General features: G+C 50.3%; 1 protein-coding gene across 1 annotated transcript; it reads right to left on the bottom strand.

Annotated features, from left to right (window-relative positions):
- Window positions 1-34: 34 nt before the first annotated feature.
- LOC140188930 (cystatin-like) lies at window positions 35-11,085 on the bottom strand. The gene is made up of 5 exons (XM_072245581.1): window positions 10,882-11,085; window positions 9,208-9,318; window positions 6,626-6,721; window positions 2,681-2,791; window positions 35-124 (listed from the first exon to the last, which is right to left on the bottom strand). Exons 1-5 carry the CDS (start codon window positions 11,083-11,085, stop codon window positions 35-37), a joined length of 612 nt encoding a protein of 203 aa, XP_072101682.1.
- Between the last annotated feature and the right edge of the window lie 7,531 nt (window positions 11,086-18,616).

Genomic DNA, 18,616 nt, shown 5'->3' with positions numbered 1-18,616 from the left:
GAGCTGTGTGCACCGCAGGGGTCCTACAGTCCGGTCACTTTGCCACCCTGACGCACAGCTCTTCAATCATCTGCACGCTCCCGAGCCACGGGCGGGCCCAGACTTTAAATCTACAGCTGATTCTCTGCGGAGAGACAGAGAGAGAGAGAGAGAATGAAAAAATTGGAGCCAGTAGAGATTCCCCGAAGGTACCCCGGCAGATTAATGAAACCTCTCTCTCGCCCGCTGACCAGCGTCGCACAGTTCGATCACCTAGGCATATAGAGGACTCCTGTGGAAGGGACAGTCCGGGATGTCAAGCGCAGTCTTCTTGCAGGTGAGGTCCTCAGTTCCCGGGACTCACGGTAAATTATCCGCTCCACACCCTGGAAGAACACCCTACCGTCAGAGGGGCAGCGAATGATGAAAACATCCTACACCGGGCCACTGGGGAATGGTGCCGAGTGGCAGGCTCCAGGCTTCAGGGCCGTGCCGGCACAGCCAGTGCCCGGGCTCGATGGGGAAGGACCACAGTCTGGGCTCCTGATACAAGTCTGGTGAGGAAAACCCCTCGAAACCTCTGTAAAAGGGTGTGCATGTATCCGACCGGGAGGGCATGGCGAGAGACCACCCATCACCTCCTCTCTGCTGTTCAACCTCCACCACCCCGGCCCCACGTCCCCTGCACAGGAGCTCTGCCCTGTGCTCCCCCTCCTTCCACATCTCCACACACTCCAACAATCCTCCGGCTGCTCGACTCGTCCTCTCCTTCACTCCTACCCGACCCTCCTCTCCACTGCGCTCGCCCTTCCCTCCCATCTCTTCCCCTCTTCCTCCCCAAACTCCCTTCCATCTTCCACCCGACCCCTTCTCCCTAAACCCCTCACTAATCGACACGCAAAATGGTGTAGGAACCCAGCATCTATGGAAAGGAATAAACAGCCGCCGTTTCGGGCCGGGAGCCTTCATCAGGGCTGGAGAGGAGGGGGAAGAAGCCAGAATATAAAAATATGACGTGGGAATGAGGATAAGATCAAACGTGACAGGTGAAGTCAGGTGGGCCGGGGGCAGAGGAAAGAATGCGTCTTTTCCCTTCGGGGATGAAACCGCAGTGTGGTCTGGATATCGTCGCCGCTGACAACTAGCCTGACGGGGGCCGGTGGTTTGTGACTGAGTGCAGCCGATGGTAAGTTCAGATCGGGAAGCGAAGTGATAGGATGAAATGGAATTTGGCAAGAACTGAGTCGTGGGTAACGGGTTGGGATGAGGAGGTGAAGGGGATTAGGACCGGGGTTGGAGATTTTGTCGACGTTAAGGTAATGAACACTTTCATGTCTGACTGTGACAAAAATCTTCACCCGGTTAGAGTGACAGACTTCATAAAACTCAGATCTGGAGTATTTCGGATAGTTCTGGTCTCCCCACTGGAGGAAGGACGTTGATTCTCTGGAGAGTGTTCCTGATTAGAACGTGAAACGGTACATTTTCCATGATGAATACACTTTATAAGGCCGTGAGATATAAAGGCAGAATTAGGCCATTTGGCCCGTCGAATCTCCTCCGCCATTTCATCATTTTCTCTCCCAGCCCTCAATCTCCTGCCTTCTCCCCGTGTTACTTCATACCCTGACCAGTCAAGAATCTATCAATCTCCGTCTCAACGTACTTAAAGGCTTGCTTGTGGCAACGAATTCCACAGATTCACCACTCTCTGGCTGAAGAAATTACTCCTCTCCCTCCTAAAAGGACGGCGCTCTATTCTGAGGCCGAGTCGCCTGGTCTCACACCCACCCGCCACATTTGAAATTACACCACTGACTGAGACCCGTCGCTCCTATCGAGATGCTAGGTCTAACCACGATCGCTGAGCTCACTATAGTCCGTGGTGGCCAGTGCTGGGTCGACCTAATTCACCGAGTTACCCTGTTAACATTGCAAACACAGGCAGACTCAGAATGCAAAAGCTTTATTGCGCAAGCATAAAAATATACATTTGCAGCTTAATTATGCAATTATGTTAACAAGCGGTCAGCTCATGAGTTGAAACCCAGATACTACTTGCACCCCCTGGGACATCCTGTCCCGCACCTTCCTCGTCACTTCGCTTTCACTAACACGTGTGTATCTTTGGGGTGCATCTGGTGAATATCAACCATTTCCTCGAGCTTGCGCCAGAATTCTGAATTCCCACAGGCGACCTTAAGTGACGGGAACTCGGACAAAATGCTGTGTTTCTTCCCGGGGGTGAATGGCTTATGAGAGAAAGAGAGAGAGGGAGATAGTAGCCCGGGGAATGTATGTTAGTGAGCGAGTGTATACACACGCGCGTTTGTCTGAGTGCGTTGTGGAGATCGCATTACGAGGCGCCCCGGGCCGTGGTAAAGTGCTGTATTCGTATCCATTTGACCTGGTGATCAGAATTATTGCTTTAGCTGAGCGGTGCGCGCCACGTTGTGTGCCGCAGGGGTCAGACAGACCGGTCACTTGGCCGTCCTGGAGCAAGAAGATTCAGTCACTGCGTGGGCCCGACCAAGACTTGAAATTTACAGGTCATTGTCTCCGGGGAAAAGCAGAAGCCAGTATTAAAAGAGTTTCCCACCGGTACCCCAGCAGATTCATGAATCCCCACCACGTTCCAGTGTCCCTGGGGATAGGGTCCCCGCCCCTCACTCCCGAGACCACCAGTGCACTGATCGCTCACCTTGGCATATTGAGGATCCTCGTGGAAGGAACAGTTCCGGGAAACTGAACTCTTCCTGCAGACGGTGGTTCTCAGCTCCAGGGTGAGATGGTACATGAGCCCCGAGACCACCTGCAAGAGCACCTTACAGTCAGAAAGGCCTCAAAACATCTCTACAGGGTGTCTGTTTGTATCGAGCCAGGAGTGGTCACCCATCTCCACTCAGCCACCACCTTTACTCTGCTGGTCATAAGAAATAGGAGCAGCAGTCGGCCATCTGGCCCGTCGAGCCTGCTCCACCACTCAATAAAATCATGACTGATTTGGCCATGGACTCATCTCCACCCACCTGCTGAACATCCAAGATGAAGATGAGATGGTCAGGGCCAGGGAATCGAAGGTTACGGAGAAGAGAGAGGGCATGAGAACTGTAAAATAATACTAAGAGTCCAGTGGGTGAAGACCCGAGAGCTCAAGCGTGATTAAAAACAAAAATGGTCCTTTGATGTACATTCTCTGATATAGACTTCGATCCCAGACCATTAAGAACTTTAAAAACAAGTAAGGAAACTTTAAGATCAATTCCAAAACATCCAGGAAGCCATTGCAGAGTAGGTCGGGCAGGAATGATGTTCTCTCTCAAAGTCTAGCAGTGGTGCTCTGAATGAATTTGTGCACAAAACGCCCTCCCGTCCACCGCTCCTCGTTTCAGAGAATGGTGCAAAGAAACACAGAAAAACAGAAACAAAGCATCCAGTAAGTGGCTGTTCTGTGGGGAAAAACACCTTGCCCATCAGTGGTTGGAGTGGTTGGGCCTATTCTGGAGTTGGGGTATATGGCAAATATTAATTTGACCAGCGACCAATCTGCAGACCTGAACATGGATTGTAGATTGAATTCAAAGTGCAGTCTGGAACAATAACTCTCCCTGAGCTGTGCGCTGGAGTCGATTGCAAACCGGACAACGCTGATTAACACACATTGTGGGTGTCTGGAGTGTGGGTGCGAAGAGGGAGGTGATTGAAAACTACATGTAATCTAAAGGAAGAACTGTAGATACACTGTAACCATAGAATGGTCCTGCTCTTGCTTTGATCTTTGGCATATAAAAATGTCACAGAGTATTGGGTCGTGAGGTCTCTTCCCCCGAGAGCGTCTCATTTTGTTGAATAAAAGTCTTTTGTATCCACCAGCTTCATTCAGTGTCTCTGTGCAACTTTGTTCACATTACAAGAGGAGAATGGCCAGACTGGTTCAAATAACCAGGTCTTACAACAGTGGTGTGCAGAACAGTATCTCTGAACACACAACACGTCGAACCTTGAAGCGGTCGGGCTACAGCAGAAGATCATGAACATACACTCAGCGGCCACTTTTTTAGATACAGGAGGCACCTGATGTAGTGGCCATTGAGGGTACAGGACATTCGATAAGCTGTAGTCAAAGCTAAAGTGAAATTTATTATCAGGGTCACGACATACAACTCTGAGATTCATTTTCCTGCGGGAATACTCAGCAAATCCATAGAATAGTAACTGTAGACTGGATCAGTGAAAGATCAACCGGAGTGCAGAAGACAACACACTGTGCAAATGCAAATATCAATAAATAACGAGAACATGAGATAAAGGGTCCTTAGAGTGATATGATTGGTTGTAGGGGCATCTCAATAGATGAGTGTAGTTCTCCCCTTTTGTTGGAGACCTTGATGGTTGAGGGGTAGTAACTACTCCTGAACCTCGTGGTGTGAGTCCTGAGGCTCTTGTACTTTCTACCTGATGGCAGCAGCGAGAGGAGAGCAGGACCTGGGTGGTGGGGGTCTCTGATGATGGATGCTGCTTGCCTCCAATGGCAATGTTTTATGTAGACGTTCTCAATGGATGGGAGGGCTTTACCCGTGATGGACTGGGACGAATCCAGTACACTTTGTAGGATTTTCCACTCGAAGGTTTTGTTGTTCCCATGCCAGGCTGTGATGCAGCCAGTCATGTCCTTGATTCATATAGTTTTAAGACCATAAGATATAGGAGCAAAATTAGGCCTTCGAGTTTGCTGCGTCATTTCATCCATTTTTCCTATCAGCCCGCAATCGCCTACCTCCTTCGCCTCCGCACCTCATCCCTTCCTGCCCTGACCAATCAAGAATCTATCAATCTCTGCCTTAAATAAACATAAAGACTTGGACTCCAAAGTGCCTCTGGCAAAGAATTCCAAAGAATCGCTCTGGCTAAAGAAATTACTCATCACCCTTCTCAAAGGTCAGCGCTCTATTGTTAGGCACGCCCGCCAAATTTGAAATTGCACCGTTGACTGAGACCCGTCGCTCCGATCAAGGTGCAGGGTCTAACCGCGATCGCCGAGCTCACTACAGCCCGTGGTGGTCAGTGCTGGGGCGACCTCATTCACCCAGTTACCCTGTTAACATTGCAGACACAGGCAGATTCAGAATGCAAAAGCTTTATTGTGGAAGAATAATATATATATATATATATATATATATATATATATATATATATATATATATATATATATACATACACACACATCAAAGTTGCTGGTGGACGCAGCAGGCCAGGCAGCATCTCTAGGAAGAGGTACAGTCGACGTTTTGGGCCGAGACCCTTTCTTCAGGACTAATTGAAGGAAGAGCTAGTAAGAGATTTAAAAGTGGGCGAGGGACGGGGAGATCCAAAATGATAGGAGAAGACAGGAGGGGGAGAGATGGAGCCAGGAGCTGGACAGGTGATTGGCAAAAGGGATATGAGAGGATTATGGCATCTCCCAGTGGCCACACATTTTAATTCCACGTCCCATTCCCATTCTGATATGTCTATCCACGGCCTCCTCTACTGTAAAGATGACGCCACACTCGGGTTGGAGGAACAACGCCTTCCAAAATGATAGGAGAAGACAGGAGGGGGAGGGATGGAGCCAAAAGCTGGACAGGTGATTGGCAAAAGGGATATGAGAGGATCATGGGACAGGAGGCCCAGGGAGAAGGAAAAGGGGGAAGGGGCAAACCCAGAGGATGGGCAAGGGGTATAGTCAGAGGGACAGGGGGAGAAAAAGGAGCGAGAGAGAGAAAGAATGTGTAGCGGAAGTTAGAGAAGTCAATGTTCATGCCGTCAGGTTGGAGGCTACCCAGACGGAATATTGGTGTTGTTCCTCCAACCTGAGTGTGGCTTCATCTTTACAGTAGAGGAGGCCGTGGATAGACATGTCAGAATGGGAATGGGATGTGGAATTAAAATGTGTGGCCACTGGGAGATGCCATGATCCTCTCATATCTCTTTTGCCAATCACGTATCCAGCTCTTGGCTCCATCCCTCCCCCTCCTGTCTTCTCCTATCATTTTGGATCTCCCCCTCCCCCTCCCACTTTTAAATCTCTTACTAGCTCCTCCTACAGTTTATGCCGTCAAAGGGTCTCGGCCAGAAACGTCGACTGTACCTCTTCCTAGAGATTCTGCCTGGCCTGCTGCGTTCACCAGCAATTTTGATGTGTGTTGCTTGAATTTCCAGCATCTGCAGAATTCTTCGTGTTTGCATACTTATATATACATTTGCGGCTTAATTATACAATTATAGTAATAACTGGTGAGCCGTTGAGTTGAAACACAGATAGTACCGAACGTAGAGCGTACAGCGGTCGAGCACAGAGGCGGGTTACTTGGCCCCTCGATGTCCATGACGAGCGATTATACAGGAGTTTCAACTCAAACTTGGTGGGTGTGTGTGAGAGAGATAGAGAGATAGTGGCCTGGGGAATGTATATTCGCGAGAGACTATACGTACACACACAGACACACACACACACACACAGACACACACACACATACACACACACACACACAGACACAGACTCACACACACACACACACTCACGTAAAGTGCTGTGTTAGTATCCGTTTGACCTGGGGACAGGAGTATTGCTTCAGCAGAGTTGTGTACACTGCAGAGGTCCTACAGTCCGGTCATTTGTCATCCTGACGCACTCCTCTTCAATGATCTGCACGGCCCTGAGCCACGGGCGGTCCCAGACTTTAAATCTACAGCTGAATCTCTGCGCAGAGAGAGAGAAAAAAAAAACTGGAGCCAGCAGAGTTTCCCCGCCGGTACCCCGGCAGATTAATGAAACCTCCCTCTCTCCCGCTGACCAGGCACATAGAGGACTCCTGTGGAAGGGACAGTCCGGGATATCAAGCGCAGTCTTCTTGCAGGTGGCGGTCCTCAGCTCCCGGGACAGACGGTAAATTATCCGCTCCACACCCTGGAAGAGCACCCTACCGTCAGAGGGGCGGGGAATGATGAAAACATCCTACACTAGGCCACTGGGGAATGGTGCCGAGTGGCAGGCTCCAGGCTTCAGGGCCGTGCTGGCACAGCCAGTGCCCGGGCTCGATGGGGAAGGACCACAGTCTGGGCTCCTGATACAGGTCTGGTGAGCAAAACCCTTCCAAACCTCTGTCAAAGGGTGTGCATGTATCCGGCCAGGAGGGTACGGCGAGTGGCCACCCATCACCTCCTCTCTGCTGTTCAACCTCCACCAGCCCGGCCCCACGTCGCCTGCAGAGGAGCTCTGCTGTGGGAGCACCACTCCCCCTCCTTCCACATCTCCACACACTCCAACAATCCTCCGGCTCCCCGACTCGTCCTCTCCTTCACTCCTACCCGACCCTCCTCCCCACAGCGTTCGCTCCCCCTCCCATCTCTTCCCCTCTTCCTCCCCAAACTCCCTTCCATCTTCCACCCGACCCCTTCTCCCTAAACCCCTCACTAATCGACACGCAAAATGGTGTAGGAACCCAGCATCTATGGAAAGGAATAAACTGCCGTCGTTTCGAGCCGAGACACTTCATCAGGGCTGGAGAGGAAGGGAAGCGTCCAGAATATAAAAAACATGTCGTGGGAATGAGGATAAGATCAAAGGCGACAGGTGAAGCCAGGTGGGCCGGGGGCAGAGGAAAGAATGCGTCTTTTCCCTTCGGGGATGAAACCGCAGTGTGGTCTGGATATCGTCGCCGCTGACGACGAGCCTGACGGGGGCCGGTGGTTTGTGACTGAGTGCAGCCGAACGTAAGTTCAGATCGGGAAGCTCAGTGACAGGATGAAATGAATTTTGGCAAGAAGTGAGTCGTGGGTAACGGGTTGGGATGAGGAGGTGAAGAGCATTAGGACCGGGGTTGAAGATATTATCGACGTTAAGGTAATAAACACTTCCATGTCTGACTGTGACAAAAATCGTCACCCGGTTAGATTGACAGACTTCATAAACCTCAGATCTGGAGTGTTGCGTACAGTTCTAATTAACCCACTAGAGGAAGGATGTTGAGGCTCTGGAGAGTGTTCCTGATTAGAGCGTGAAACGGTACATTTTCCGTGATGAATACACTTTATAAGGCCGTGAGATATAAGGGCAGAATTAGGCCATTTGGCCCGTCGAATCTGTTCCGACATTTCATCATTTTCCCTCCCAGCCCTCAATCTCCTGCCTTCTCCCCGTGTTACTTCATACCCTGACCAGTCGAGAATCTATCAATCTCTGTCTTAAACGTACTTAAAGGCTTGCCTGTGGCAATTAATTCCACAGATTCACTACTCTCTGGCTGAAGAAATTACTCCTCTCCCTCCTAAAAGGACGGCCCTGTATTCTGAGGCCGAGTCCTCTGGTCTCACACCCAGCCGCCACATTTGAAATTACACCACTGACTAAGACCCGTCGCTCCTATCGAGATGCTCGGTCTAACCACGATCGCTGAGCGCACTATAGTCCGTGGTGGTCAGTGCTGGGTTGACCTCATTCACCGAGTTTCTCTGTTAACATTGCAAACACAGGCAGACTCAGAATGCAAAAGCTTTATTGCGCAAGCATAAAAACATACATTTGCAGCTTAATTATACAATTATGTTAATAAGCGGTCAGCCCGTGAGTTGAAACCCAGATACAACTTGCACCCCCTGGGACATCCTGTCCCGCAGCTTCCTCGTCACTTCGCTTTCACTAACACGTGTATATCTTTAGGGTGCATCTGGTGAATTCCAACCATTTCCTCGAGTTTGCGCCAGAACTCTAAATTCCCACAGGTGACCTTAAGTGAGGGGAACTCGGACAAAATGCTGTGTTTCTCCCCGGGGGTGAATGGCTTATGAGAGAGAGAGGGATATTAGCCAGGGGAGCGTATATTAGTGAGCGAGTGTATACACGCGCGAGTTTGTCTGTATGCGTTGTAGGCGCCCCGGGCCGTGGTAGAGTGCTGTATTCGTACCCATTTGACCTGGTGATCAGAATTATTGCTTTACCTGAGCGGTGCGCGCCACGCTGTGTGCCGCAGGGGTCCTACAGACCGGTCACTTGGCCGTCCTGGAACAAGAAAAGTCAGTCACGTGCATGGGAGCGAGCACCGTTTGGTCCCAGACCATAAATCTACAGTTCATTATCTGCGGCGAAAAGCAGAGGCCAGTATCATAAATCCCCACCACGTTCCAGTGTCTCTGGGGACAGGACCCCCGCCCCTCTCTCCCGAGACCACCAGTGCACTGATCGCTCACCTTGGCATACTGAGGATCCTCGTGGAAGGGACAGTTCCGGGAAACAGAACTCTTCCTGCAGACGGTGGTTCTAAGCTCCAGGGTGAGATGATACATGAGCACAAACACCACCTGCAAAAGCACCTTACAGTCAGAAAGCCCTCAAAACATCTCTACAGGGTGTCGGTGTGTATCGAGCCAGGAGTGGTCACCCATATCCACACACCCACCACCTTTACTCTGCTGGTCATAAGAAATAGGAGCAGGAGTCGGCCATCTGGCCCGTCGAGCCTGCTCCGCCACTCAATAAGATCATGACTGATCTGACCATGGACTCATCTCCACCCACCTGCCTTTTCCCCCAAACCCTTAATTCCCTTACTATGTAAAAATCTATCCAACCTTGTCTTAAGTATATTTACTGACGTAGTCTCTATTGCTTCATTGGGCAGAGAATTCCACAGATTCACCACTCTCTGGGAAAATCACTTCCTCCTCATCTCTGTCTTAAATCTACTCCCCCGAATCTTGAGGCTATGTCCCCTAGTTCTAGTCTCACCTACCAGTGGAAACAACTTCTCTGCTTCTATCTCTTTCATAATTGTATTTTTCTCTAAGATTTCTTCTCATTTTTCTGAATTCCAGCAAGTACAGTCCCAGGCGATTCAATCTCTCCTTATAGTCTCACACCCTCCTCTCTAATATCAACATGGTGAAGCTCCAAAGCCAGTATATCCTTCCTCAAGCAAGCAGACCAGAACTGCACGCAGTACTCCAGGTGTCACGTCACCAGTACCCAGTACAGTTGCAGCATAACCTCCCTGCTCTTGAATTCAATCCATCCAGCAATGAAGGCTAACATCCCATTTGCCTGCTTGATAGCCCGCTGTACATGCAAACTAACCTTTCGTGATTCATGCACAAGCACCCCCGAGTCCCTCTGCACAGCAGCGTGCTGGAATCCTTTACCATTTCAATAATAATCTGCTCTTCCTTTTCCCCTTCCCAAGTGGATGATCTCGTATTTACCAAGATTGTATTCCATCTGACAGACACTTGCCTACAGACTTAACCTATACATATCTCTGTGTACATTCTCCGTATCCTTCCTCGCCCTCTCCCTGAACCCCTTCTCCCCACTCTCCCTTCCTTTTGCCCCTGCCTTCCCCCTACACCCCATCTTCCCCCGCTACCACTCCTCCTCTCACTCTCCCTCCCTCTACTTCTCCCTCTCCGCCTCACTATCTTTCTCCTCACTCACCTCCTCTCCTTCTCGTTCCCCTACCCCTTTTATCCCCTCCATCTCTGCTCCCCATCCTCACCACCCCTACACCTCCTCCCACCCTTCCCCCTCTCCTCCGCACTTCCCCTCCTCTGCCCACACCATCTATTCTGCACTTACCCCCACTCGCTCCCCATCTCCCTCTGCTCCCCAGTTCCCCTCCTCCTTCTCCCCACTTCCCACTCCTCCTGCCTCTCTCCCCCACCCCTCTCCCTCTCCTCCCCTTCCCCCTGCTCCATCTACCCTTCCTCTCCATCTCCACCTTCCCCATCTCTCCTCCCATCCCCTCCCCCCTTCCCTGGCTCCCCCTCCTCACTTGCCCCTTCTCCTCCCCGCCCCCCCGTCCCACCCCTCCTCCCTCCCTTAACTCTTCCTCCCTCCCCTCTCCTTCCTCCTATTTCCCTCCCCATCACCTGTGTCTGGGCCGATATCACATTCGACACAGCGCTGTGAAAGAAGTCGCTGGATTTGCGGTTGAAGTCCTCCTCCGCCACCCGGATCGCATTCACCACCCCGGGGTCATCTGTGGGCACGGGGCAGAGGCCGCCCGGCATGCAGGGCGTCACCACCTCCGCCGCCCCCAGCATCAACACCAACACCACCAGAACCGAACCCATCTTCCTCCGCAGTAAAGCAAATAACAGGTGCTGGCGTCTTTTCCTCCGCCCTTCTTCGTCACTCCCCCGTCTCTGGCCACGTCATCCTTCTGCGGGACTTCCGCCCCCAAATCCGCAAACTCCCCACTTCTTTTTGTGACATTGCAAACACGAGAAAGGAGCAGATGCTGGAAATCCAAAGCAACGCGCACACAAACACAAAATGCTGGAGGAACTCAGCAGGCCAGGCAACATCTATTGGGGAAAGGAAAGTACAATCGACGTTTCGGGCCGAGACCCTTCGGCAGGACTATGGAAAAGAGAAGTTTTGTTCCAAGATCTTTTCTTCAGGACTGAGAGGGAAGGGGAAAGACGTCTGGATAAGAAGCTGGAGGGAGGGGAAGGGCGCTAGCTGGAAGGTGATAGGTGAAGCCGAGTGAGTGGGAGAGAGGAAGGAACCAGAGGGGAGGGGAGAGTGAACCATACGGGAAAGGGAAGGAGGAGGGGATCCTGATGGAGGTAATAAGATGTGAAAGGTCAGAATTGTGAAGAGGAAGTCGGGGGTGGGGTGGGGGGGAGCGTTTTTATTCCACAAGGAGAAAATTAATATTCATGACATTGTGATGAAGCTTCCGAGATGGAACATAAGGTGTTGTTTCTGCACCCTGAGGGTAACCTCATTTTGGCACATTTCGGCCTTAGACCGACAAGCCAGAACGGAAACGGGAATGGGAATCGGAATTAAAGGTTTTGGCCACGGCGACTCCCTCTTGTGGCAGACGGGGGTGGAGGTGGTGCAGGTGCTGGAAGTGGCCCCCTAATTTCCTACGGTGTTGACAGTTCGTCAACTGAACCAGGCAGGGAAACTCACCACGTAATTTGTAATTAGTCGAAGCTTGCAGTTTTTCGCCTCTACAGGAACAGCAATGTAACAGGCTAACAACTTAAAACATGAATTCTAATCTTCTCTGTGAACCAATACTCATTGAAACCGTGCCTCCACTTCTAATCACAACAATCGGGAATCTCCCATTGTTCAGGAGATAGATCCTTCTTCTCCCAGCCCCTGGCATGCACTTTCTTCTTTGCGATGATGACTCTTCGAGGTCATCGCTATGATGCATTTGAAGCCTCTGCTTTTTTTTCATTCCATTCCAGTTCAAATGTTGCTTTCAGTGTCAGCGTCATCTGACGGTCCCATAACACCTCCCACTGGATATAGTCCGATAGGGAACGATCCCTGTGGAAGGTGGAGTGTTCGTGGGGGGGGGGCAGTGGAAGTTGTGGAGGATGATGTGTTGGGTGCGTAGCTGATGGAGAGGTAAAGAAGAACAGAAGGGACTCCATCATTATTAAGGCAGCGGGAAGATGGTGTGAGCGTGGATGATCGGGAAATGGAGGAGATGCGGGTGAGAGCAGCATCAATAGTGGTGGGAGGGGGCCCGTTCTTTAAAGAAGGCTGACATCTCTGATGTCCTGGAATGGAAAGCCTCGTCCTGCAGGTGACGAGACTGGGAAGAGCAAATAATATTTTTCCCGGAGACCGGTTGGGAAGAGTTATAGACACGATAACCATGGGGATCAGGTTTATGAAAGATACCAGTTGACTGTTTGTATACAGAGACAGAGAGAACAGGAAAGGGGAGAGGTGGTGTCAGAAATTAACCAAGTGAATGTAAGGGTCGGGTGGAAGTTAGAGTCAAAGTTGATAAAATTGACGAGCTCAGCGTGAAACGGCGCCGATGTTGTCGTCAGTGTCGCGAGGGAGGAGAACAACTTTGTTCTCGTTACAAGAGGAGAATGGCCAGACTGGTTCAAGCTGACAGGAAGGCGACAGTAACTCAAATGACCGCACGTTACAACGGTGGTGTGCAGAAGAGCATCTCTGAACACACAACACGTCGAACCTTGAAGTGGACGGGCTACAACAGAAGATCATGAACACACACTCAGAGGTCATCTTTTCAGACACAGGAGGCAGCTGATGTAGTGGCCATTGAGTGTACAGACATTCGATAAGCAGTAGTCAAAGCTAAAGTGAAAGTTATTATCAGGGTCTTGACATACAACCCTGAGATTCATTTCCCTGCCGGCATACTCAGCAAATCCATAGAACAGTAACTGTAAACTGGATCAGTGAAAGATCAACCAGAGTGCAGAAGACAACAAACTGCAAATGCAAATATAAATAAATAACGAGAACATGAGATAAGGAGTCCTTAAATTGAGATCATTTGTTGTGGGGACATCTCAATAGATGAGTGCAGTTATTCCCTTTTGTTCAAGTGCCTGATGGTTGGGGGGTGGTAACTGTTCCTGAACCTGGTGGTGCGAGTCCTGTGGCTCCTGTACCTTCTACCTGATGGCAGCAGCGAGAGGAGAGCACGGCCTGGGTGATGCGGGTCTCTGGTGATGGATGCTGCTTTTCTACGATGGCAAAGATTGATGTAGATGTGCTCAATGGTGGGGAGGGCTTTACCCGTGATGTACTGGGCTGAATCCGCTACCTTTTGCGGGATTTTCCACTCAAAGGTTTTGGTATTCCCATACCAGGCTGTGATGCATCCCGTCATGTCCTTGATTCATATAGATTCAGACCATAATTTCATCCATTTTCCCTGTCAGCCCCCAATCTCCTACCTCCTTCTCCTCCCCCCATCCCTTCATGCACTGACCAATCAATAATCTATCAATCCCTGCCTTAAATAAACATAAAGACTTGGCCTCCACAGCCGCCTTTGGCAAAGTATTCCAAAGAATCGCTCTGGTAAAGAAATCACTCATCAGCTTTCTCAAAGATCGGCGCTCTATTCTTAGACACGCCCGCCACGTTTGAAATTGCACCGCTGACTGAGACCTGTCGCTCCGATCAAGGTGCAGGGTCTCATCGAGATGCAAAAAGTTTATTGCGCAAGAATAATTTAAAAAACATATTTGCGGCTTAATTACGCAATTATGGTAATAACTGGTGAGCCGGTGAGTTGAAACACAGATAGTACCGAACGTAGAGCGTACAGCGGTCGTGCACAGGAGCGGGTTACTTGGCCCCTCGATCTCCATGTCGAGCGATTGTACGGGAGTTCCAACTCAAACGTGGTGTGTATGTGAGAGAGAAAGAGAGATAGCGGCCCGGGGAATGTATGTTAGTGAGAGAGTGCACGTACACAGAGACACACACACATACACACACACACACACACACACACACACACACACACACACACACACACACACACGTAAAGTGCTGTGTTAGTATCCGTTTGATCTGGGGTCAACCCGATCAGTTGACTGTATATAGAGACAGAGAGAACAAGATAGGGGAGCGAGGTGTTAGAGATGAACCAAGTGAATGTAAGGGCCGGGTGGAAGTTAGATCCGAGGTTGATGAAATTGACGAGCTCAGCGTGGGTGGATGAAACGGCGCCGATGCTGTCGTAAGTGTGGCGAGGGAGGAGTTGGGGGTTAGAACCGGGGAAGCCTCCGATCATAGGCCGTTCTGTGCAGCCGACATGAACAGGCAAGCATAGGTAGGGCCCGTGCCGGCGCCCTTGGCTACTCTTCAGGTTCGGAGAGAGAGAGAGGAGTGCGGACCGGGTCTGCCAGGCGGAGGAGGGTGGTGCTGGAGTGGGATTGGGTGGTTCTTCTGTCAAGAAAGGAGTGGAAGTTCTTCGAAACCTGCCCCATTGGTGGGGGGGGGGGGGGAGTGAGGTGGACGGGAGGAAGAGAGATTGAACATCCAAGGTGAAGATGAGGTGGTCAGGGCCAGGGAATCGAAGGTTACGGAGAAAAGAGAGGACATGAGAACTGTAAAATAATACTAGGAGACCAGTGGACGAAGACCCGAGAGCTCAAGCGGGATTAAAAACAAAAATGGTCCTTTGATGTACATTCTCTGATATAGACTTCGATCCCAGACTATTAAGAACTTTAAAAACAAGGAAGGAAACTTTAAGATCAATTCCAAAACATACAGGAAGCCATTGCAGAGTAGGTCGGCCTTTGATCTTTGGCATATAAAAATGTCACAGAGTATTGGGTCGGGAGGCCTCTTCCTTCGAGAGTGTCTCATTTTGTTGGATAAAACTCTTCTGTATCTACCAGCTTCATTCAGTGTGTCACTGGCAACTTCGTTCTCGTTAAAAGAGGAGAATGGCCAGACTGCTTCAAGCTGACTCGTAGGCGACAGTAACTCAAATAACCGCACGTTACAACAGTGGTGTGCGGAAGAGCATCTCTGAACACACAACATATCGAACCTTGAAGTGGACGGGCTACAGCAGAAGATCATGAACATACACTCAGTTGCCACTCTTTCAGATACAGGAGGCACCTGATGTAGTGGCCATTGAGTGTACAGACATTCGATAAGCTGTAGTCAAAGCTAAAGTGAAATTTATTATCAGGGTCACGACATACAACCCTGAGATTCATTTACCTACGGGCATACTCAGCAAATCTATAGAATAGTAATTGTAAACAGGATCAATGAAAGATCAACCAGAGTCCAGAAGACAACAAACTGTGCAAATCAAATATCAATAAATAACGAGAACATGAGATAAAAAGTCCTTAAAGTGAGATCACTGGTTGTGGGGACACCTCATCTTTTCAGACACAGGAGGCAGCTGATGTAGTGGCCATTGAGTGTACAGACATTCGATAAGCAGTAGTCAAAGCTAAAGTGAAAGTTATTATCAGGGTCTTGACATACAACCCTGAGATTCATTTCCCTGCCGGCATACTCAGCAAATCCATAGAACAGTAACTGTAAACTGGATCAGTGAAAGATCAACCAGAGTGCAGAAGACAACAAACTGCAAATGCAAATATAAATAAATAACGAGAACATGAGATAAGGAGTCCTTAAATTGAGATCATTTGTTGTGGGGACATCTCAATAGATGAGTGCAGTTATCCCCTTTTGTTCAAGTACCTGATGGTGAGGGGTGGTAACTGTTCCTGATGCTGGTGGTGTGAGTCCTGAGGCTCCTGTACCTTCTACCTGATGGCAGCAGGGAGAAGAGAGCATGGCTTGGGTGATGCGGGTCTCTGGTGATGGACGCTGCTTTTCTACGATGGTAAAGATTGATGTAGATGTGCTCAATGGTGGGGAGGGCTTTACCCGTGATGTACTGGGCTGAATCCGCTACCTTTTGCGGGATTTTCCACTCAAAGGTTTTGGTGTTCCCATGCCAGGCTGTGATGCAGCCCGTCATTTCCTTGATTAATATAGTTGTATGACCATAAGATATAGGAGCAAAATTAGGCCTTCGAGTCTGCTGCGTCATTTCATCCATTTTCCCTATCGACCCCCAATCTCCTAGCTCCTTCCGCTCTGCACCCCATCCCTTCCTGTCCTGACCAATCAAGAATCTATCAATCTCTGCCTTAAATAAACATAAAGACTTGGCCTCCACAGCTGGTTGTGGCAAAGAATTCTAAAGAATCGCTCTGGGTAAAGAAATTACTCATCACCCTTCTGAAAGTTCGGCGCTCTATTGTTAGACAAGCCCGCCACGCTTGAAACTGCACCGCTGAATGAGACCGGTCACTCCGATCAAGGTGCAGGGTCTAACCGCGATCGCCGAGCTCACTACGGTCCATGGTGTTCAGTGCTGGGCAGACCTCATTCACGCAGTTACCCTGTTAACATGGCGAGCACAGGCAGACTCAGAATGCAAAAGCTTTATTGTGCAAGAATATATATATATATATATATACACACACATCAAAGTTGTTGGTGAGGTTCGAAAGTGGGAGGGGCAGGGGGAGATCCAAAATGATAACAGAAGGCAGGAGGAGAGGGATGAAGCCAAGAGCTGGACAGGTGATTGGCAAAAGGAATATGAGAGGATCATGGGACAGGAGGCCCAGGGAGAAGGAAATGGGTGGGGTGGGGGGGAACCCAGAGGAGGATGGGCAAGAGGTATAGTCAGAGGGAGAAAAAGGAGAGAGAGAGAAAGAATGTGTGTATATAAATAAATAACGGATGGGGTAGAGGGGGAGGTGGGGCATTAGCGGAAATTACAGAAGTCAGTGTTCATGCCATCAGGTTGGAGGCTACCCAGAGGGAGTATAAGGTGTTGTTCCTCCAAGGTGAGTGTGCCGTCATCTTTACAGTAGAGGAGGCCGTGGATAGACATATCAGAATGGGAATGGGATGTGGAATTAACATGTGTGGCCATTGGGAGATGTCATGATCCTCTCATATCTCATTTGCAAATCACCTGTCCAGCTCTTGGCTCCATGCCTCCCCCTCCTATCTTCTCCTATCATTTTGGATCTCCTCCTGCCCCTACCACTTTCAAACCTCTTACTAGCTCTTCCTTCAGTTAGTCCTGACGAAGGGTCTCGGCCCGAAAAGTCGACTGTACCTCTTCCTAGAGATGCTGCCTGGCCTGCTGCGTTCACCAGCAACTCAAACTTGGTGTGTGTGAGAGAAAGAAAGAGAGAGGGGCCCCGGGGAATGTATGTTAGTGATAGAGTGTATACACACACACACAGGTAAAGTGCTGTGTTAGTATCCGTCTGACCAGGGGTCGGGAGAATTGCTTCAGCAGAGCTGTGTGCACCATAGGGGTCCTACAATCCGGTCACTTCGCCACCCTGACGCACTGCTCTTCAATCATCTGCACCGGCCCGAGCCACGGGCGGTCCCGGACTTTAAATCTACAGCTGATTCTCTGTGCAGAGAGAGAGAGAGAGAGAGAGAGAGAGAGAAATCTGGACCCAGTAGAGGTTCCCCGCCGGTACCCCGGCTGATTCATGAAACCTCCCCCTCTCCCGCTGACCAGCGTCGCATAATTCGATCACCTTGGCATATAGAGGACTCCAGTGTAAGGGACAGTCCGGGATATCAAGCGCAGTCTTCTTGCAGGTGGGGGTCATCAGCTCACGGGACAGACGGTTAATCATCTCCACGACAACCTGGAAGAGCACCCTAAAGAAAACATCCTACACCGGGCTACTGGGAAATGGTACCGACTGGCACGCTCCGGGCCTCAGGGCCGTGCTGGCACAGCCAGTGCCCGGGCTCGATGGGGAAGGACCACAGTCTGGGCTCCTGATAAAAGACTGGTCAGGAAAACCCCTCCAAACCTCTGTAAAAGGGGGTGCATGTATCGGGCCGGGAGGATACGGCGAGTGGCCACCAGTCACCTCCTCTCTGCTGTTCAACCTCCACCACCCCTGCCCCACCTCCCCTGCACAGGAGCTCTGCTGTGGGAGCACCGCTCCTCCTCCTTCAACATCTCCACACACTCCAACAATCCTCCGGTTCTCCGACTCGTCCTCTCCTTCACTCCTACCCGACCCTCCTCCCCACAGCGTTCGCTCCCCCTCCCATCTCTTCCTCCTTTCCTCCCTAAACTCTCTTCTATCCTCCACATGACCCCTTCTCCCTAAACCCCTCACTAATCGACACGCAAAATGGTGTAGGAACCCAGCATCTATGGAAAGGAATAAACAGCCGCCGTTTCGGGCCGGGACACTTCATCAGGGCTGGAGAGGAGGGGGAAGAGGCCAGAAGATAAAAACATGATGTGGGAATGAG

This window comes from Mobula birostris, chromosome 28, assembly GCF_030028105.1.
Source record: "Mobula birostris isolate sMobBir1 chromosome 28, sMobBir1.hap1, whole genome shotgun sequence".
Classification (NCBI taxonomy): domain Eukaryota; kingdom Metazoa; phylum Chordata; class Chondrichthyes; order Myliobatiformes; family Myliobatidae; genus Mobula; species Mobula birostris.
Note: the sequence above shows the minus strand (reverse complement) of the source record. Positions and strands in the feature narration are given on the sequence as shown.

Bases quoted from the DNA above. Each gene is read 5' to 3' on its own strand.
- LOC140188930 (XM_072245581.1), bottom strand. From the start codon at position 11,085: ATGGGTTCGGTTCTGGTGGTGTTGGTGTTGATGCTGGGGGCGGCGGAG. The intron at 2,792-6,625 runs GTAGGACCTCTG...GTGCTCTTGCAG, and splicing joins GGATGACAAATGACCGGACT to GTGGTCTCGGGGCTCATGTA. The intron at 125-2,680 runs GTGAGCGATCAG...GTCTCTCCGCAG, and splicing joins AGGATCCTCAATATGCCAAG to AGAATCAGCTGTAGATTTAA.